This window comes from Varanus komodoensis, unplaced genomic scaffold (assembly GCF_004798865.1).
Source record: "Varanus komodoensis strain SLA01 unplaced genomic scaffold, ASM479886v1 scaffold3, whole genome shotgun sequence".
In the NCBI taxonomy this organism is placed as follows: Eukaryota; Metazoa; Chordata; class Lepidosauria; order Squamata; family Varanidae; genus Varanus; species Varanus komodoensis.
Window position 1 is genome coordinate 11870847 of NW_025335761.1, and position 22597 is coordinate 11893443.

At 39.4% G+C, this 22597-nt stretch overlaps 2 protein-coding genes across 13 annotated transcripts in view; one reads left to right on the plus strand and one right to left on the minus strand.

Moving 5' to 3' along the window:
- Positions 1-1300: 1300 nt before the first annotated feature.
- Positions 1301-11861, minus strand: HARBI1 (harbinger transposase derived 1). 3 transcript variants are annotated; one of them, XR_006415285.1, is made up of 4 exons: positions 11776-11861; positions 4152-4852; positions 3376-3868; positions 1301-2994 (listed from the first exon to the last, which is right to left on the minus strand). XR_006415285.1 is itself a non-coding variant. In XM_044435897.1 (3 exons), the coding sequence occupies exons 2-3, from the start codon at positions 4819-4821 to the stop codon at positions 3492-3494; spliced, it is 1047 nt and encodes a 348-aa protein (XP_044291832.1). In that variant the 5' UTR covers positions 4822-4852; positions 11776-11861; the 3' UTR covers positions 1301-3491. The 3 variants fall into 3 exon arrangements, 1 of the variants encoding a protein (XP_044291832.1); XR_006415284.1 differs by having other exon boundaries at positions 1301-2442; positions 2899-3868; XM_044435897.1 differs by having other exon boundaries at positions 1301-3868.
- A 139-nt stretch (positions 11862-12000) lies between these two features.
- Positions 12001-22597, plus strand: part of ATG13 (autophagy related 13) — a 50222-nt gene continuing 39625 nt past the window's right edge. For 7 of the 10 annotated variants that reach the window (XR_006415283.1, XM_044435887.1, XM_044435894.1 and 4 more), the window contains exons 1-2: positions 12001-12805; positions 20919-21000. Coding sequence is in view for 9 of the 10 variants with exons in the window: in XM_044435887.1 (XP_044291822.1) it covers positions 20932-21000 (69 nt within the window). In the remaining variant the exon portion in view is untranslated. Of the gene's footprint in view, positions 12806-14798; positions 14824-19664; positions 19761-20918; positions 21001-22597 lie in introns of all 10 variants that reach the window. The other 3 variants (XM_044435889.1, XM_044435888.1, XM_044435890.1) reach the window with 3 other exon arrangements.

Genomic DNA, 22597 nt, shown 5'->3' on the forward strand with positions numbered 1-22597 from the left:
GTCTCCATATTCCCCTCATCTTGCAACACACTTAGTTAATTTTGGTCATCTGAATTATTTTCCTGTCCTCCACAAGAAGACTCAGAGGCACCTTCAAGATTACTGAACAGATGGCAGCACCACACTCCTCTCCTTCCCATACTAGCTCCAAAGACTATCATCTTCAGAGCTCAGGCAGTGTGGAAAGAACCATGCTGGCTACAAGGGTGGGAAGAGCCTCTCCAATATCAGAGCCCGAGCTCTAAACTCAAAAGACATTTCCATGGTCAGAAATAGCTTCCAACAATGTTCAGAAAGCCATACAATTGACAGTTCACTGTCCCTCAGACTGTTGGGGGAGGCAGACTATAGCTTGAAAAAAATATGAACAAATTCCTATGCACACTGCATATTAAAATTAATTAAAATTTAATTTAAAATTAAATTAATTAAAATTTAAATTAATCAAAATTAATTAAAATAAAATTAATTAAAATTAAGATTTAAAATTAATTAAAAAATTAAAAAATGTTTGCTCCACTCCCTCGGGCTGCAGCAGAAGCCCAAGATGAGGTGGGGAAGAGCATGTCCATATTTAAGGGACATAGCTACAACACAACCAAGGCACTAAATATAGTATTTTGCATAATGCAGCTGATGACTGCAACTGGCATTTACAAAGAATGAAGCAAAAATACTAAGGATAAATACTGTTAATGCCACTCTTAGTATTTGAAGCAAGTCAGCCCAGAACAATTCCCACAATACACAATGGCTGTATTTGGATGCAGAGCTAATGACTACCATATTTTAGTGCAACCTTGCCAAAACTGGTACTGTCCAGATGAGTTGGACTACAACTTCCATTGGCCATGCTGGTCGGGTATGATGAAGAAGGAGGGACATGGCTCACATGGAGAGGGAGGGAGCGGGAGGGAATGGGAGCAGGAGCGGGGGGGGGGGGGGCCGGAGAGGTGAGCGCAGGTGGCTCCCCAGCTGGGAGAGGGCCACAAGGAGGGAGGGAAGGGCTTCTTTCCAAGGCAAGTGGAGGCGAGGGACAGGGCCTCAGCTGGCTGAGGGGGCATCTCCCGCCTCTCCCTGCTGCAGGGAGAAGAATGGCAGCCGCTTGACGGTACCTGTCAACTGGCCCCCTGTTGAAAAAGTTTGAGGACCCCTGCTCTAAAGAAACTGAAGTCACTAGGTAAATGAGTCAGATTTTGCCTCCCCTTCAGTGATCTTCCAGAATATACTGCTGTACTTTCTCTGATACAATATACGGACTCATCCTCCACTCTGCCCAGTATAATAATGACAACAGACATTTGATCGTATATCACTTTATGTTTATTATAGCTTACAATAAAACATCATAAAATGGCAAAATAAACTATAATCAGCAATGTGAGCAGCAAACAATTAAAACACATCACTCTAGCTATCATAATCAGGGAAGAAAACTCAGGGCAGAGCTGTGCAGATGAGGTGGACAGACAATGTAAATAACTTCCATTGCAATCCTCAATAACTTCCATTTAATTCTATTAGACAAAATAAATAAAATGCATTTTGGGATATGTTTGACACAATCCTTGCCTGTTCAGTTCTCTGATACTGAGTGATCTAACATCAATTAACACATACTTCATTGGGTGCAGCATGATGCATATCAAATGCAGGGACCAATAAAATACGCCTTTCTTCTGCATACATTAACAGTCTGCATTGCTGGTTTACCCATGACTAAGGCTAAAGGATTCCAAGTCATATTGACACATCTAATTGGAAGGAAGTGTGTTGCTTAAAACTTATGGTATATTATAGTTATGGGTTTGTTGATACTATTTTTATTCGTTAATTTTCATACATAGTGTTTGACTGTGTTTCAATTTCTGTGTAGGGGAAGGGGAGCCAGTTACCAAGGCATTCAAACTGTAGACCTCAAGCTAGACCATAATAAAATAAGGAAACTAACCCATAAGAACTTTCACTTAAAGATGTGTATTTTACTATGTCTTAACTGGACCACAAAGCAGACCACCAACCTGTTCTTCCTTTTCCTGTTCCTATCTATGTATCAGTAACACAGGACCAAACACATTGTTTTTATTATCTAATACAGAACCTTCCCCACACTTTAAAGTTGAAATCATATCCACTATTTTATCAGTATTTGTTTCATGGGAAATGTGCAATGAGTCCTACAGCCTGGAAGCTGAAATTTCTGTATTATGATGACAAATAATCATGTACTTTCATCCAGATTTGGTATTTATCTCCTCAGTTCTCAGACTATCAAGTAATTATAGTGTCTTAACAATGTGAAAAATATATTGTAAACAGCAAGCCATTATTTTAAGTTGTAAAAAACCTTCAGTGCTTTGGCAGAAAAGTATAAAAATGTAATTTAAAAGGTGGGTACTTACCAAGGCCCAAAAGTTCAGGAGGCCCTAGAATGGGTTAAGCCTTTTACAATGGAAAAAATGTTCATGAGAAATAGTAGATGATACTTGAATGTGATTATCCAAAGTTATTTCCCTAAGTTTAAATATCAAATCACTCTTCAGCACCCCCTTTCCCATAAAACCCTTGGAGCAACACCCACTCCAATAACTTCCCTTAACTACCCTAAGTATGTACAACTAAAGTAATTGCATATTCTTCCCTCTATTCCTCTTCCCAATTCTTGTTATTACCCATGTGTCATTTTAAATTTGTAGATTCCTATGTTAATACTAAAGAAGCTCTCTTATGCTGAGAATAGAGTTTAAATCTATATTATTCTCATTACTTTTCAAATCAATGCAATCAGTTTTGAATTCATTTCCCTATCTATATTTGCCATCTCAAATTAATGTTCTTATTCAGAGACACTTCAACCTCCCCCCCTTTGAATTTGCATTTGTAAATACTTTTATATACCTTTTGAGAAATCAAATATACTTCAGTACCAATACTGTAATTTTGTAGGTGAAACAAAGCATTCTGTGTCTTTCCCCTTCACAAATGCAGCTACTCCTGGATTAATACAGGCAGACAAAGGAAGTAAATTATGTAGCAGAAAAAAGGAATGTCTATGTAATTTATCACAATGTCTAAGTCAAGTCTGCAATAACTTTTGCTTAGCAATCTGAATTCAGCTGTTTAGAATCTGACTATCTCGTACATAATATGCTTTTCATTACAACTTACAATGCTTACACATTTAACATTTTACCAAGATAATCATCCTCTCTATCCTCTAGTAAGGCAGATCATTAAAAATAAGAATGTACTGAATATGTTCAGCATTCATGGACTCAGACACAACATGCACAAAGAAACCAAGATACCCTGTTAGTTGCAAAATATTCTTCAAAAACAAATTGACCATTTCAAGTGGGTTTGTTCTCGTAGTACCTGTGAATAATCATGTCTCCTTTGCTTTCTGCTGATGAAATGCTAAGGGATATTGGGATTTACTGTGTTTACTTCCACATTTTTTTCTTAAATCCAACTTGGTATGTCTCTTCATATTAACTAAAATGAGTGAGCAGTAACTCCTGCCGAACCCGATAGGCTTCAGAGTCAAGTGATTCCATATGCTCATATTCTTCCTCTGGCTGTTCCATCTGTCCCATTGTTGAGGAAGACCATATATCCAATCCATGCTCAAGAGAGATGTTATGAAGAACACAGCAAGCCAAGATGATGTGGCTGGCTTTCTCTGGAGAATATTGCAGGGTTCCCTTTGTCCCATCCAGACAGCGGAAACGGGATCGAAGTGTCCTGAATGATCGCTCAATTACATTGTGGGTGGCTGAATGTGCCATGTTATATCTGTACTCTGCAGGGGTTTCAGGGATATGCAGAGGGGTCATCAGCCAAGTCCGAAGGAAAAAAGAACTATCACCTGCCAAACAAAAATGAGAATTCCCAAATCAAATATGAGCAAAAGATGCTAGTTTAATCACCAGTAGCTGAAAGTTAAATTGGACATACATCTGAAGTCAGCCCTGCAACAAAGGGAATAGAAATAAAAGTTTATTTGTTCAAGTTTCAATTGTTTAATCTTTGTAAAGCAAGAACTAAATTCTAGTGAGTTTTGTGGCATAGATATATTACATGTCAGTGAACCAAACAGAAATTCTACTGGAACAGACTTTCAGAGAGGTCAGCCATTAAAATGAACTCACCAAGTAGCCAGCCATCTTTGTGCATCCCAGCTTCAAACTGGTTCCTCAGGGCTGATTGCTGCAGCACCATGCAGTCCTGCAAACTGCCTGGCCAGTGTGTTTCTGCACTTAGTAGCGTTCCTCTGGCATCACACACCACCAAGCAGTTTAAAGAATGAAGGCCCTTTCGATTGACATAGGACAAGTCCTCAGCATTGGGTGCCTTTATCGCTACATGGTTGCAATCAACCAGTCCTAGTACCCCTGGCATACCTGCTAACCCATAAAAGTCATCTTTCAGATGCTGCAATGAAACTTCATCCTCTGGAAAATGAATGAATTGAGAGGCCCTCTCCACCAGAGCCTCAGTAACGTTAGCAACACAACGGCTCATAGAGGCTTGGCTTATGCCAATAGCATCTCCCATGCGAGTCTGGAAAGAACCAGAAGTGTAAAAACCTAATGCAGCAAGAATTTGTGTCTCTGGGCTGATGGCTCTTGATCGCTGGGTAGGGCGAGAAAGATTGGCACCCAGAAGATCCACCAGATAGTAAATAAATTGACGTGGGAAACCATACATAGACAGAAGATACTCATCCGTGACATCTTCCAATTTGAAGCGGTCAAGTGTCCTATGACCACGACCATAGAGCAAGAGATCACAATCAAGAACTGCTATGGGAACAGCCATGATGGGTCTATCTTCTTTGGTCTCACCTGCACTGAAACCAGAATAAGTAAATTTAGTACATGAAAAAAATATTATCTTTTTCTACAGCCATCTTCATCCTAGTTAAGCACAAAGTTACCTATTGGCTTAAGTGATCCTGTTTGTGAATGGGAATTCAAAATAAATTAATAAATGTATGCCTTGGTTTTTATTGTTTATTAACTTTAGTTGTTATGATGCTGAACATGAAATTAACAAAATAAAATCAATAGCCATATAATAGTATTTCCTATAGTTCCATTAATTTCTTGAATCCTACCAAATAAACCTTACTGGAAAGATAGGAATGAGATTTCCACAGGATTCTGCAATTAATTTCAGCAAAGGTCCAGTCATGAATCATGGTCATTGTTCCGGCAACATTCTAATGGAAAATTTTTGAAGCTATGTATAATTTTGCATAGAGCCATGGGACATACTTCAGAGTGCAGGAACGAACGATTAACATTGACCTGGGGTCACATGCAATCATGCAGCTGTAAAGGACATGTTCCATAAATAATTATAGCCATGTCGATGTTCTCCCTCTGGACCAGTTAAGCAAGTCTACGAAAGTTTGTTTCTCTTTTCTGCTTTGGTATATAAAATTAATTGACATGTACCAGGCATGAGGGTGTGAATCAGTGATACTTACCTTGGTGTTATTTTTAGAAACATGAAGTATTGAAAAATGGAGAGTTAATTTGTTGTAACTCTTGTCAAAAACTGTGAATTCCTGCAAGATTCGCAGGATAGCTTTTTCTTTCATTCAGCATATACAAAATATAAAACTCTAGAAGGTTTAGAGTTGCTCAAAGAATATGAACATGGAATAGAACTACACACCTACAAGGGCATGTGACTTAAACAGAGAGGCACCACCCATTCACTCTCCTCCATTATTAAGCAACTTCATCACAAACCGTCAGAGGGAAGTTGTTCTGGGAGCCAGAAGAAGTATCAGTCTTGTAAAATTGAAGTTTCAACAAAGTAAGTACTATTTCTTTCTAGCCTGATTTTTTCCCCATGTCTGTCACTTTTCCATGTAATTAGAACAGAAAGAAAACAATTAAGAATCCAGTCAAGTGGCAACAAGAAGGCCACATTGCAATCAAAGATAACCTATAAGGCTACAATTATATCTGTACTAGAGAAGCTATGTCTTCTTCTGGGTTTAATTGCTGGAAAGAACCTCCAGGATAAAAACGTAATTTTCTTTACCTGCTCTTTCCTGTCTTTAGCATAGATTTTTTTTCCCTTCACATATACCCATATATCACCTTCAGAATGTGCAGACAAGATTTAATTGTAAACCTGGTTTGCAGGTTCTTGTAGGTTATTTCATCCATGCCAAACTGCAGTGTCAAAGGATGGCACTTTGCTCAGGGGGTTACCATGTTGTAAAAACCTAGCAAGTATGTGGTATATGAGAGTTAAAAAAAACCTTTGCAAAATCCACTGCCTATTTTAGGATTGAATATGCAAAATGACAGCTGCACTCAGCCAACAGTGTACTGCCATGTCCTCTGAAATGGGCCTTTTATGGCTTATTAGCTTTATTTGTCAATTAATCTGCTAAAAAATAGTGACTGAGCCACTAAGTAAAATTTACATTATTAGAAGATGAGAGTCAATTTGATCCACTTAAAGCAACATGGGAAAGAGATCTGAGAATGAATATTAGTAATGAAGACAGGGAAAATATCTGGGCTAAGAGGATATTACAGTATATATCAGTAAGAATAAAGGAGTTTTTTAAATAAATTAGTATGGAAATGGCACCTAACTCCAGTAATGTTGAATCACATAGATAGCAATTATTCCAATATATGTTGGAGATGCAGTCATGGAGTGTGAATATTTTATCATATGTGAATATTTAATAAAATTTTGGAAAGAAGTTTTTAAAGAGAGTAGTATGATATTAAGTTTAAATAGTGAAATATGTCCTGAGATTGCATTACTGTCAATATTTTATAGAACATAATGGAGTTGGAATATTAAAGAATTAATAATGCACTTAACAGCTGTAAGATTAATTATAATTAATTACAATTAATTATAATAATTTCCAATTCTTTCTAAAGAATTGGAAATTAAAACATGAATATCAAGGATTGATTGGTATAGAAAAGTTTGGAATATAGCTATTAATGACAAATTAACTTGTGATATTAAAGTGAAAAAGGTTGTGTAAAAAAGAATAATTTTGATTATATTTGGGTTCATTTATTGTATTTAAAAAAGGGAAAGGACTTGAATCTTCATAAGAGTCATTGCAATTTTGGAAGAGGGACAGAGCTTTTTGGAAGAATTTTTGAAAGAATTTTTAACATGTATTCAGTGGTTCCAGCACTGATTGTTTTCAGTGTTTCATTTTAACAATATGTTTCCATTTTATTGTACATTTTTCTTTTAATTGTATTCAGTATTTTTAAAATTAATACAATTTATTTTAAAATTATGTTAGGTAGACCAAGAACTTTGATGCCTATCCCTCCTGCAGGCTTTTCATTAAAAAAGAAGTACAGAGAGGTTGTTATGTGCCATCAAGGCATCTTCAACTTATGGTAACCCTATTAATGCAAGCCCTCCAAAATGCCCTGTCCATGACATTTCAGCTCTTCCAAGTTCAAGGCTGTGGCTTCCTTTATGGATTCAATCCATTTCATATTTGGTCTTCTGCCTTCAACTTTCCCTAACACAATTATCTTCTCCAGGGAATTTTGCCTTCTCATGATGTGTCCAAAGTATGACAGCCTCATTTTTGTCATTTTTGGTACTAGGGAAAGCTCTGGCTTGATTTGATCTAGGAACCACTAGTTTGTCTTTCTGTCAGTCCTGGGTATTTGCAAAGTTCTCCTCCAGCACCATGTTCTGAATCCATCAATTTTCTTCCTGCCAGCTCTCTTCACTATTCTGCTTTCACACCCATACGTTGCAACTGGGATTGCAGTAATGTGTATAACCTTGCCTTTGGTCTCCAGTAAATCATCCTTACACTCAATTATCTTCTCTAGTTCTTACATCATTTAGTCTTCTTCAGAAACTCTTTTGAACCGATGACTGAGCCTAGGTATGTGAAATCTTTCACAATTTCAATTTCTTCATTATTAACAGTAAAGTTCTTCTGATTAGGGTTAATTCTTCTAATTACTGCTAACCCTAATTTTTCTGAATGTTTATTTTCTTAATATTCAGCTGCAGTTCTGCTTTTGTATTTTCTTCTTTCACTTTTATCAGGAGTCCTTCCAAGTCATTGCCATTTTCTGCCAGTAGTATATCATCTGCATATTTTAAATTATTGTGGTATATTCCACCAATTCTGTTCCTCCCTCTAGTCCTAACCCTTCTTTCCTTATGATATGTTCTGTGTACAGACTAACAGATAGGGAGATAAAATGCATTTTTGTCCAACACCTTTGCCTATGGGAAACCGTTCTGTTTCTCTGTATTGTGTCCTAACTGTAGCTTCTTATCCATGATACAGGTTGTGCATCGGGACAATTAAGAACTGAGGCACATCCGTTTCTTTCAGGACCATTCATGGTATCCTGTGATCCATTCAGTCAAAGAATTGCCATAGTCTATAAAACATTGTTGTTGTTAGTCGCAAAGTTGTGTCCGACCCATTGCAACCCCATGGACAACATTCCCCCAGGCCTTCCTGTCCTCCACCATCCCCCGGAGTCCACTTAAGCTCACACCAATTGCTTCAGTGACGCCATCTAGCCACCTCATTCTCTGCCATCCCCTTCTTCTTTTGCCATCTATTGTTCCCAGCATTAGGCTCTTCTCCAGGGACTCCTTCCTTCTCATTAGGTGGCCAAAGGATTTGAGTTTCATCTTCAGGATCTGGCCTTCTAAAGAGCTGTCAGGGTTGATCTCCTCTAGGACTGACCGGTTTGATCGCCTTGCGGTCCAAGGGACTCACAGGAGTCTCCTCCAGCACAATTCAAAGGCCTCAATCCTTCGGCACTCAGCCTTCCTTATGGTCCAGCTTTCACAGTCATACATTGCAACTGGGAAAACCATAGCCTTGACTATACGCACTTTTGTTGGCAGGGTGATGTCTCTGCTTTTTAGTATGCTGTCTAGATTTGTCATAGCTTTCCTCCCCAGGAGCGAGCGTCTTTTAATTTCTTGGCTGCAGTCCCCATCTGCAGTGATCTTGGAGCCCAGGAAAATAAAATCTGTCACTACCTCCATTTCTTCCCCATCTATTTGCCAGGAAGTGAGAGGACCAGATGTCATGATCTTAGTTTTCTTAATGCTGACTTTCAAGCCAACTGTTGCACTCTCTTCCTTCACCCGCTTCAGGAGGCTCTTTAGTTCCTCTTCACTGTCTGCCATGAGAGTGGTATCATCTGCATATCTGAGGTGGTTGATATTTCTCCCAGCAACCTTAATTCCAACTGGTGATTCATCTAGCCCTAGTTAAATAGGCAGGGCGATAGTATACAGCCTTGCCAAACTCCTTTCTCAATTTTGAACCAATCAGTGGTTCCATGTCCAGTTCTCACTGTCGCTTCTTGACCCGCATATAGGTTTCTCAAGAGACAAATAAGATGGTCTGGTACTCCCATCTCTTTAAGAACTTGCCACAATTTGTTGTGATCCACACAAGCAAAAGCTTTAGCATAGTCAATGAAGCAGAAGTAGATGTTTTTCTGGAACCCCCTAGCTTTCTCCATGGTCCAGCGTATGTTGGCAATTTGATCTCTAGTTCCTCTCCCTCTTCGAAATCCTGCCTGTACTTCTGGTATTTCTCGGTCCACTTACTGCTGGAGCCTAGCTTGTAGGATTTTGAGCATAACTTTGCTAGCATGTGAAATGAGTGCAATGCTGCGGTAGTTTGAACGTTCTTTGGCATTGCCCTTCTTTGGGATCAGAATGTAAACTGACCTTTTCCATTCCTGTGGCCACTGTTGAATTTCCAAATTTGCTGGCATATTGAGTGTAGCACTTTTACTGCATCGTCTTTTAGGATTTTGAATAGCTCAACTGAAATACTGTCTCCTCCACTAGCTTTGTTGTCGCTCAGACTTCCAAAGGCCCATTTGACTTCACATTCATATTCTAGCTGGGATTCACACCAATTCATTCTCTAAAGCTTGGCATGGATTTATTGATATTCTATCTACTCCAGGTGCTATATTCTTTGTATTTTCAGAGCGGCTTTCACTTCACTTTCTAATATAGCAGGCTCTTCCTCACAGGATTCCTCTTCAAAGGAGTCTGTCATCTTCTTATTGCTTCTGTATAGTTCTTCTGTGTATTGTTGCCACCTTCTGTTTATTTTCTTCTGGTGAGATAGTATTCCACCCTGTTTGTCTTTTAGCATTCCTAAACTAATATGAATTTCTTTTGGATTTCTTGAATCTTCTGGAAGAGATCCACATACTGGCTTTACACTGGATCAATTAAGTCATGCTCATCAGCAGAGCTGATTCCTCCTACCACTTGGAGCACCATTAAAAACAAATGCTAACACAAAAGTAATAGAAAGTGAAGTATGCCTAGCAGATTATTCCGTGTCAGTAATGGACAAACTCATACATCTACTTCAAAAGTCCCCAGTGGTCTTAAGCAACCAATTGTTAAATCCACAATTAATAGTTATAACTGATGTGTTTGTGATATCCATAACATTTTAAAAAGAGCTGGAATGTATCTGGAAATGTGGATACCTCAAGCATAATGAATAGCTCCTATTCTGCCTTGCAATTTACATGGGGTGCATTTAGCTGAATTATATATTTTCAGGAGAGGGAAATGCAATAGCCTTACTCAGTCCAAGTACATGCGGAGTCCCTGAATTCCCAACATGCACCACGAGAAAGATATTCACCTTATTTCAGAAATGGTCAATTAATGGCATGTAAGACCCTAAAGCATTGTATCGAGTCCCTGATGCCCCTGCTAAATTTTAATCAAAGTAAGTTTTAAAAGTTTTGGGGTGAAACTGTTGACAAACTTTTTAAGAAATTGAAACTATTTTATACAAAGCAGAGATATTTCCCACTTCAATGTTAAATTTCTCTTTGGGATGTTGTATGTTGTATCTTATGCTAGAGAACATAGGATCCATTATTCTAACACCTCTACTGCAAGATGGCAGCAACTTTACTGGTGCCAGTAGAGAGGAGAGGGGGGAACTGTGCAGCAGAATACCCTTGCAACCCATGACCAAAGTTGTCATCAAGAATACAGAAGCTGGTCATTTTACTTTATTAAAAATAAAAGAGTGTTGTCTTCAAGCTCCCTGAGAGGCTTGGTTGGGCCACCAAGGATCACTTCCCTGAAGAAAGAATAGTGTTGAAGACAGAAAGACAAGTAAGAGAACAAAGAATGAAAACAAGAAATAAAGATTAATAATTCTAATGTGGAAAGTGAGAATAAGAAAATCCCCAGGAAAAGGGAAAACCAGAAGAAGCTGGTCAACATTTCAGAATGAAATTAATTACAATTAATTAAAAATAAGAGTTCTATGGCACCATAAAGACTAACACATTTATTCCGGCAGAATAAATTTGTCGGGTCGGCGAAAGCTCATGCTGTCACCATAAATGTGGCACTCTTTAAGGCGCCGCAAAACAGGTGCTTTTGATGCACAGACTAATAGGTACCTCTGTGGAAATTAGGCTTGAAAAAAGTGACTGTGAACCAGTGGGCTAACTGGCATGCACATTGCAAGAGCATCCTTTAAAACGAAACTTCTCGTAACCCCAGTAAAGGAACTTGTAGCGGAAAGCAGCAATCTGAGGGCGAGGAGGCTGCTTTGGAGTCGCCTGGGGGGGGGGGCTGCATTTGACAGGAGATAGGAGAGTCGGGGAAGGGCGACTGAAAGCAAGAGAGGGGGATATCGACTCTTATTTCGCAGCGTGCGAAGAAAAAAGTTACGCATTCACCTCCCTCTCCAAGCCCCAGATTTACCCCTGTGGCGCAAAGGGAGCAGGTCTCGGTGTCCCTCAACAGCGAGGTGGAGCTCCCGTTCCCCACTGACGACGCCGAGCCTGCTTTTTCCCAAACGCAGTTTCCTTCCGAGATGGGGCTTTTTCTAGGAGCTGGAAGCTCTCTCAGACAGATCTACCGGCGGCAATAAGGGCTGAGGCCTAACCCACTTCCGAGGGTGAGGAAACAAGTTATCGTAGGGAAGCAAATGAGAGGTTAGTTGGTCTTTCTTCGCATGGAAAGTGCCGACGCGGATGTACAGCCGACTGCCTCGTTTGGCCGAAGCGGATAAAAACAAACATTAGGAATGGCGGCGGTGACGGAAGCATCCACGGAAGACCAAGGAAGGTTACGGTCTTGAAGTACTTCTGGCCCACTGAGGTTTTCGACGGAGAAATCAAGTCTCGGGGCAAACAGAGTGGCCGCCTGTTCTTCTGGTTTAGTCCTTGTTGGCCTGTGGTCGCCCTCGACAGAGCGCTACAGCTGAATTCCCATTCGTGAGCCAACCTCGGGCATTTTCACCCCTTTCTCTGGGCAGGAGCTTGGGAGAATCGTCTCCGGAACCAGGGCCTTTTAGCCCTAGGGCTAAAGCCTATTACCACTACAACCCCCCTGCCCAGCAAGGGAGAAGCGTGCGGCTAAGAATTGGACCCCTCACTCCCGAGACTGAGTTGCGGAAAGCTTTACCCCGCGCGAGAATTGGGGAGCATCTTAATTTCTCCAGTTGACAACGGAGGCGAGAACTGGATAGGCCCTTTCGACTGGGATTCTATTAGAATAAAGGTCTTTCCTCTGAGTTACTGAGAAGACCGCTCCGCAGAAGACATTGCCTTCCACCGGCGTTCCAACATTTGGAAGATCTGCACGAGGCGGAGGAAGAGGCTTTCCCACCCTCTAAATTAAAATTTCTCAAAGCCCCACCTGGGGTTGGCCATGTAGAAGGGCTAGAACAGCCTCTGGGCTCTTACCCGGAATGAGACCCCAAACTTTCACCTCAGCCTTCTCCATACAGGTGATATACTTATTTATCTATTACATTTGTATCCCACTTTTTTTTTCTTTTAAGGAACTAAGATTGCCTTTCTGAAGTAAAGTAGGGTTTCCTATAGACTGGAGTAGAGTTGGGATTGCAGAATGTGGCTAAGTGGGACAAACAGTGAATCTTAGGCTGGTGTGCGGAACACTGATAGTAAGGAAAACCTGGTCATGAAGACTGTTTCTTTGCAAGCATAATTTCTTCAGTAGCCACTTCTTTACTTTGAAAAACTTGTTATATAGGAAGTCTGGGATGCCATGGATCAATTAAATCTGTTCCAATCCAACTTTCAATGGATAGGGCCTAGAAGTTAGTGCTAGTATCTTCTGTACTTCCTGTTAGCCTTTGTTCATTGGGATCCTCAAATTCTGTCTGATTCTCTATGCTTTACCATTGACATGAAACTATTGGATGAAATCATTTGGAGGTTGGGCTGAACTGCCTTAGCATGCAGATGATGGACAGCTATACCTCTTTTCTGTACCTTTTCACCCTGGTGGAAATCTTGAACAGGCAACTGGGAGGAGTTGTGTAGTGGAGGAGGGCAAGCAAACTGAAACTTAATCCAGACAAGACAGAAGTGTGGCAAGTTCAAATATGATCGTTTGAACTTATGACGTTCACCAGTTGTAGCCCTATCTAGTGAAGGAAGCTCTCACCTTGGTGATGGATGTATTGCTTGTATCCAGATCAGACCACTGTACTGCACTCAGCATAAAAATGGTTTAGAAGCTTCAGATAGTATAAAATGCATCAGTGAAAATGCATGTAGGGGCTAGGCATTTTGACTGGATCACACCTATTCAGTTGAGTAGCATTGGCTGCCTAGTCATTTCTGATCCCAAATGTAAGGTGCTGGTATTAACCTTGGAAGCACTAAATGGTTTGAGAACAAGCTATCTGAAGGATGCTTGCACTTATATGTACCTGCCTTCATGGTAAGATAGCAATTGAGGTCCTAGTTTCTGGTCCATCTGCAAGAAACTCTTTTCTGTAGTGACTCCACATCTCTGAAATACCTTCCTGAGAGAAATGTCTTGTCTTGTGTTGTCTTTTACCTTTAGGTGGGTTCCAGAAGCCTTGTTATTCCAGTCAGCCTTTAGATAATTTGTGGTTCTGTAACTCCTTTATTAGTAGCTACTGTTTTGAAGTTGTATTTGCTGCCATTGTTTTTATCATGTTGAGTATATAGATCTATTTCCTCTCTTGCTTTGTCTATGTGATCTTACTGTATTTTAATATTTTAATGCTGTTTCTTAGTTGCAGACTATTGTAAGCCATTTTGGGAGCTAAATATATCCTAAAAGCAGGCTTAAAATCTACTAAATAAGTATTCAAAATAATGTCATCAAATATGACATTCAAGTGCACAACCTTAAATATAAATCCAACTATATTGCTGGATTTGAACATATGTGGTACAGAACTTGAGTATATCTGTAACATTTGTTTCTGTGGTATGAACTTACCTAGACCAAATTTTATTAATAGCAGTGCTGATAACCTTGACCCCAGTTGTGTTTGAAATTGACTGTTAATTATTTAAAGCATCAGTGTCCAAAGAGTTCCAACAACACATAGTTCCTCTATTCACTAACAATCCTTATCTCATGTGGGCATTTCAGGGTCATTCTGCCAGTCTTTACTTAGTCCTCATCATGAATTTTTTGCTTGTGGAACATTTCTAAATATTTCAGTCAACAAGGTTGAAGTACTGTGAGACTTTCTAAGTGACAGAGCCACAGCCTAACACAAATGTTAATCTACTGAAACTTAACCGTGTAGTTACCTACTGTCCCCAAAACCAGCAGAATGAGGCATGAGTGTGCTCATTGCCTACAGAATGTTGACTGACTGAATAACTGGGGTACAGACAGTAAATCAGGAAGTGGGGGAATGAAATAACCATGCATGATTGCTTGCTGGAAGCCTGGCTAGAAACACTTCACAGTATGCCATTTTGTTACAGGATCCATTTGTATTAGATTATCTTGGTGAGTAAAGATAATATTTTATATATTATGTTTGTCATGTGTTTCCCTCAGGAACCTCAAAAGCTGCCTTTGGGCTCCCAACTAGTCTTTTATCCAGGCATTAACCAAGCTAAGGCCTTATATTTTTAAAGGGGCTGTGGTGTTCTCAGTCAGTTATCTGGGTCCAAGAAAAACTAATGATGAGGTGGATATGAATTCAATTCAAAGATAATTATTTTTTTCAAAGTGTCTACACCTAATTTGGAGCTCTGCTTTGTGTTCCCTGCTCCTCTTGAGAGATGGTGATGCAATTGTTACCAAGGCAACAGATTCGTTCAAAACATGGTGAGATAGACATATGGGGACCAGTTTCTTAAACAGTGTGTGAGTTACTTTTATTTTGTTTCTTAATCAAGATGTTCCTTAAGGTTTTGTGGACATCATTGTTTTTGTACTGGAAATGTTTAATTGGAAAGCATTATGAATTATGGAATTGTCTCCTACGGAGTTTGACCACAGCTGCTTCTGCCCATTAATGGCCACCCTGAACAGCAAGAGATTTCTAGGTTGTCACGTAGGAAGAGCTTTATCATATGTCTGGTACTTGAGTTCTTTTTAACTGAATATTAAAAATGGGAATACTGCATATACTGATTTTAGTATAATAGGACGGCATACAAAAGCTTTTAATAAATAAATGAAACTGTATGGTTTACCACTGAACTACTTTGGCCTAATGCAATTAATCTGTTTAGAATGATGTGTAATCCAGGCATCACAAAGTATTGCTAGTAGTCTAGAACCTGTGTAGCCATCGCTGCACTGAACTATGACTAGCATATTGTCTTTCCAACATCATTTTGTCATTCCAATGAAGTACTATATGAGACAGGATTAAAAAGGTAAAGGTAAAGGTTTCCCCTTGACGTTAAGTCCAGTCATGCCTGACTCTAGGGGATGGTGCTCATCTCTGTTTCCTAGCCGAGGGAGCCAGCGTTTGTCCGCAGACAGTCTCTGTGGTCATGTGGCCGGCATGACTAAACATCGAAGTGCACGGAACGCTGTTACCTGCCCATTGAAGTGGTACCTTTTTATCTACTTGCATTTGCATGCTTTCGAACTGCAAGGTTGGCAGGAGCTGGGACGGAGCAACGGGAACTCATCCCGTTGTGCAGATTCGAACTGGCGACCTTTCGATCTACCAGCACAGCAGTTTAAACCACTGCGTCACCTGCAGTCCCTGAGACAGGGTTACCTATTCCTTAACCAGCATTATTTCAGTTTATTTTTCACCAAGCAAGGAAAAAGAAAAAATGCCAGAATTGAGAACAAACAGTATAATCCTATACATGTTTACTCAGAAGTAAATCACATTGCATTCAGTGGAGATACTTGTAGTAAATAGGTATAAGATTGCAGCAAAGAAACTAACACAAAGGATATTACTGCTGGGAATGTTTAAGGCATCATATTAGAACAGCATTGTATCTTCCACAGTATCAGTATAACTAGTTATTTTAGTAGGTATTTGCTTAATGCTATTATCTTTAAATCATAGGTCTCATGACAAGTGGGAAGAGTGTTGATCAGAGCAGCTTTCCCCCAAATTAGTGTCCTTCAAATGTGTTAGACTACAGCTCCTGTTATTGCCAGCTAGCATGGCCATCGGGGGGGTGGGGGGGACGGACCCACTTGGGTAAGGCAGTGTCTTCTAAGATTTAAAAATTTATTTCAATTTTAAAGAATACAGACCCTAATGCAGAGAAAGCCAGACTTTTTGTGCCTTTTTGTTAAGGTTCCAATTTAATATGTATACATTTAATACTTGCCATTTCAGGTGGCAAATGGCCACTACTTACTGTAATGTAGATCTCTCTATATAAGGAAAGACATAAATGCATGCACATACATTGAGCTGTTTAGTATTCTGTTCATCTGAAGTTGTGATGATGTAATCCAGCTGCTTGGCAAAAGCAGAAAGGAAAAGAGCATGGAGTGATGAAGTATTTATTCAAAGAACTAAAGAGGGCTTAAGCATCAACAGTCTTCTGTTCCCTTCTCTGTTTCTCATGCTCTGAAAATAGGGAGTCTGCAGTTGGCAGAAAGCTGGTAATAGGTCCATAAGTTTGGGTGTCTTTTCTGCAGGGGTAACACTTGATCCCATGTACATACTAATGACCACTGATGTGGGGCAGAAAATTTTCCAATGTTATATTTTTCCATGGAAAATTTTCTACACCATCTAAGTCACTATATATTGGCTATATATAGGTTATAAACTTCTATAAGTTATTATTCGAAGGCAAGCATTGGCAAACACTGTGGGTGAATTGAAAAATATGGTATGACAACCCCTTCCTGTACACAATGCAGTTGGATCTTGGCTGGGCCTGTACCAGATTTATAAATGGTGTATTTATCTTCTGTTGCTAGCATTCTTTAGTAACAAACTGAAAGGAAAGAGAAATTGAAATGACTATTGTAATTACTATTTGTTTCACTTAGGAACATGAGAAGAGGCAGGTTAGACCAGACTGAGAGTCCATCTAGTCCAGCATTCTGTTCATATAGTGGACAACCAGTAACCTGTGGAATTCCACAAGCAGGACAGGAGTGCAGTATCACCCTCCTGTCCAAGTTCCTAGCCTTGCTCACAGAACTACATACTCTTTTAGAAGTCAAATGTTCATTGGTTGTTCTGAAGCCAATTTTTTTGAACTTGTGAAAGCAGTGCAGAGAGTGAATGAAGCTGCAAGTGCTATAGTTACTCCTTGGGTATATTTTTATTTATTTATTTATTTTTCGATTTATATCCTGCCTTTTTCCTACAAAGGGCTCAAGGCAGCTGACATCCTCCTCCTCCATCTTATCCCCACAACAACAACCCTGTGAGGTAGGTTGGGCTGAGAGTCTGTGACTGGCCCAAAGTCACCCGGTTGGTTCCATGGCTGAGCGGGGACTCGAACCCAGATCGCCTGAGTCCCAGTCCCTCGCTCTTAGCCACTACACCACACTGGCTCTCCTTATATATCCTATTATTAAAATTATATAAAATATATTATATTTTATATATCCTAAAAACAGTGTGTTCTTTAAGGTGTAGTCATTTTTGTTAAACATAAACATAAGAAACTAAATGCTATTGTCTTTACAGGTTTACAAATATTCCAATACAAAAATGACCATATTTATTTTATTTTATTTTTTTATTTGTGTATTTTTATCCCATCCAATTATGACATGTCTCTGGATGGCTTACAAAAAGAACACCCAATAAATACATATAATGTGTTGAATATGTTTGAAGATAACATTTAAACTATATTGTGTGTTCTGTTTGTGTTATAACTTTGAAAATAACATTTAAGCTTTATCAATTTAATTTTCTCTTAAATATTTCACTTCAAATATTTTGCAGCTGTCAGGATATTTTAAAATACTTATATTGCACATGAAATTGACATGGAATGAATTTTTGTTATTTTTCCAGATATGTGATATTTTCTGTGCTTAGTGAGGGAGAAGGTGTGTTGGGGAGTAAACATTAGTTGAATAGGTGAAATCAGGTTACATTATTTAGAGCATTGGACAATTTTCTGGAAAATGTTCCAGTTCTAATTTTTCTGAAAAATATACAGCACTGCTGTAGTTACTCATTTGCAGTGCCTCCTTTGCTGGCAAAGTTGGTTGTTTCCCTTTTTCCTGTAAAAGATTGGGGGCTACTGTCTCTTGAAGATCCTCTTACTTGCCTCTTTAGGCAAAAGAGTGAAACCAGGAAGTGATTTGTATACCTGGAGTAAAAGAATCCCATTAAAGTTCTACTTTACTTTGTGAGAGGTAGCAGACCTATTATACTACTTTAGAAAAAAGGAAATAAAAGCAGCAGAAATTAAGAACATAGAATAGAATTCGCCTTGAAGAAGTTATCACCATGAAGAACAGAGAGAGATGTTTAAAATATACAATAAATACATCATCTCTGATCAAATATCTGATCCTGTGCTAGAATGCCTAATCTGCATGTGTTTTGAAAAGGGCAGCAGTTTATATATGTTGGGGTAAAAACGTACAAAATTTGGCACCCAAAATAACTGACACATCCAAGGATAGAAAGCAGGAGCTCCTACCCTACTCATAGCTATAAGCATCCTTGCATTCTGATGATGTTGGGAGGACCTCTGTATTGAAAGAGAAATAATCTGTAATTCAGGTACCAGTCTATTCTGTACCATTGGTTGATCACTGAGGAAAACCTTGTAATATATTACAAATCTATTTATTATTTGTTATATTTATACCCTACTTTTCCATTAAAATGTGGAAGGTGACTACTATTAGCTGTACTCTTCCAGTATACTCTTAAAATGATATAAGTGTTTATATGATTTTGACTTGTGAAATTTCATTTTGTGCAAGCAGACATATATACTGTTTCCAACCACAGCTTAGACAAAATATGTTGATAACTTTTTGTTGTATATTGTGTTCAGGCAGTCATAGTTTTCATGATAACAAGGTAGCTTCTGTTCTGATTACAAGAGATAAAATAGTTTACTGAAGTCCAAACTTTTCAGCAGCAAACACACTGTTCATTATTCACATGTACTTTGCTGTTTTGCTCATTGCAGAACATACTGCATTGTTAACAATGAATTTTGCCATGAGTTTGATTGTGAAACATTCTGAAGAATATATAAGGGGGAGGGGCAATCTTGCAGCTCTTTAAAGAAACATATTGTCCATATGCTTTCTTAACTAGCCCTACTTAGATGCACACATGTTATCTTTACCAGATATATAGCTACAGTAGTTCTGTTTCATGCCAGATACCAGCTTGTCTGCCTATTTTATTTATTTCTTAGATCTATAACCTGCTTTTTCCTTACAATCAACTCAAACCGGCTTACATAAGTCTCCAATTTTGGCTCTCAGTCTGATCCCCACAACAACCCTGTGAGGTAGGTTGAGCTGAGAATCTTTGACTGCCCCAAAGTCACCCATTTAGCTCCATGGCTGAGTGGGGACTAGAACCCAGATTGCCCGAGTCTCAGTCCCATGCTCTTAACCACTATACCACACTCGCTCTCTGCCTGGCCACTCAGGTAACACAGTTACAGGACATAACACCAACTGTAGCATCATATGCTCATTACCTGCAATAAGATCAAAGCTAATGAGGTGCTCTCCCCACTGAAATGCCATGAGGAAAGTTTTCCCTCAAAACCCTTTCTTTAAAGGGGCAGTACTAACATTTTTGCGACTGCCTGCCCATCCCATTGTGCTCCTAAGGAATACAATTAGCCATGGATTCTGCATGTATTTAGGATGGCATAAAATCTGTTTTGCATATATTAGGCTGGGTATGAGATATCCAGGATACTTCTATACAGACTGCTGTTCTGATATGACAATGCTGTAATTTTTTAAAATTCTACCTGATGACTAAATTTATCAGTTACTTAGTTCTGGCAAATTCAGCACAACTTCATTTGCTCATGTAGTTTTCAAGACAACTGATTCTGACAAGTGCATACAGCTAGCCAGTACAAAAAATATAACTTTTACTGATACGCATTGTCTTCATTGGTTGCTCTCTATTAGTCTAGTGGTGTATTAATGTAAATATGAAACCTCAAGCCAAGAGATTAAGTGTTTCCCACCTGGTGTCCCAAACTGACCTTTTATGGTACCCAGATGTAACTACCTCCTTTCTCCTGACCACCGTTTTTTTGGCTTTTGTGCAGATTTCTTTCTAAAATGCTGAAATGAATCTTTTAAAGCTTAGTTATTGGCAACATGAGCCTTAAGCTACAATATATTTGGAATTTTGTTGTTCTTTTAGGCACATGTCCTTTTACACTTGGCCCCACCAGTCACTGGAATGCAATTCTCAAGAGTTCTTCTGAAATCAAATTTGGGCCTTGAGCTGAAAGAGGTTCACTATTCTGTTGTAAATTGTGCATTTATGCACCTAGCAGATACTGATTTCTGAGAATAAGTTTGATGGCTCTTTAAGACAAGTTTATTATAGTTCACTGGCCCCGGTTTGTTTTTAATTATACATGAGCATCTCTAAATCCCAAAGCTAAAATAAAAATATACTTGTTCTGTTCCAGATTTCCATATGCAATGGACACTGATCTCAGTTCCCAGGATAGGAAGGACCTGGACAAGTTCATCAAATTTTTTGCCTTGAAGGTAGCTATTTGTTAAAATGTGTTTTTTTATTTTTGTGTTGTAAAAAGCAAACTCCTTATAATTGTCTCAATATCACTAGTTTCATTAAAACATTTTTGCATATGCATTTAAGTCTTTTCAACCAGCATTTTCTGCAATTCTTTGATCAAATAGGTTTCTGAAAATATGTTGTTGTTGTTTGTCGCGAAGTCATGTCCAACCTATCGCGACCCCATGGACAACATTCCTCCAGGCCTTCCTGTCCTCCACCATCTCCCAGAATCCACCCAAGCTCACACCAACTGCTTCAGTGACTCCATCTAGCCACCTCATCCTCTGCCATCCCCTTCTTCTTTTGCCATCTATTGTTCCCAGCATTAGACTCTTCTCCAGGGACTCCTTCCTTCTCATTAGGTGGCCAAAGTATTTGAGTTTCATCTCAGGATCTGGCCTTCTAAAGAGCAGTCAGGGTTGATCTCCTCTAGGACTGACCGGTTTGATTGCCTTGCAGTCCAAAAGACTCGCAGAAGTCTCCTCCAGCACCACAATTCAAAGGCCTCAATCCTTTGGCACTCAGCCTTCCTTATGGTGCAGCTTTCACAGCCATACATTGCAACTGGGAAAACCATAGCCTTGACTATACGCACTTTTGTTGGCAGGGTGATGTCTCTGCTTTTTAGTATGCTGTCTAGATTTGCCATAGCTTTCCTCCCCAGGAGCGAGTGTCTTTTAATTTCTTGGCTGCAGTCCCCATCTGCGGTGATCTTGGAGCCCAGGAAAATAAAATCTGTCGCTACCTCCATTTCTTCCCCATCTATTTGCCAGGAAGTGAGAGAACTAGATGTCATGATCTTAGTTTTCTTAATGTTGAATTTCAAGCCAACTTTTGCACTCTCCTCCTTCACCTACATCAAGAGGCTCTTTAGTTCCTCTTCACTTTCTGCCATGAGAGTGGTATCATCTGCCTATCTGAGGTGGTTGATATTTCTCCCAGCGATCTTAATTCCAACTGGTGATTCATCTAGCCCTGCCTTTCTCATGATGTGCTCTGCATATAAGTTAAATAGGCAGGGCAACAGTATACAGCCTTGCCAAACTCCTTTCTCAATTTTGAACCGATCAGTGGTTCCATGTCCAGTTCTCACTGTTGCTTCTTGACCCGCATATAGGTTTCTCAAGAGACAGATAAGATGGACTGGTACTCCCATCTCTTTAAGAACTTGCCACAATTTGTTGTGATCCACACAAGCAAAAGCTTTAGCATAGTCAATGAAGCAGAAATAGATGTTTTTCTGGAACTCCCTAGCTTTCTCCATGATCCAGCATATGTTGGCAATTTGATCTCTAGTTCCTCTCCCTCTTGGAAATCCTGCCTGTACTTCTGGTAGATCTTGGCCCATATACTGCTGGAGCCTAGCTTGTAGGATTTTGAGCATAACTTTGCTAGCATGTGAAATGAGTGCAATGCTGCGGTAGTTTGAACATTCTTTGGCATTGCCATTCTTTGGGATCGGAAGGTCAACTGACCTTTTCCAATCCTGTGGCCACTGTTGAGTTTTCCAAATTTGCTGGCATATTGAGTGTAGCACTTTTACTGCATCGTCTTTTAGGATTTTGA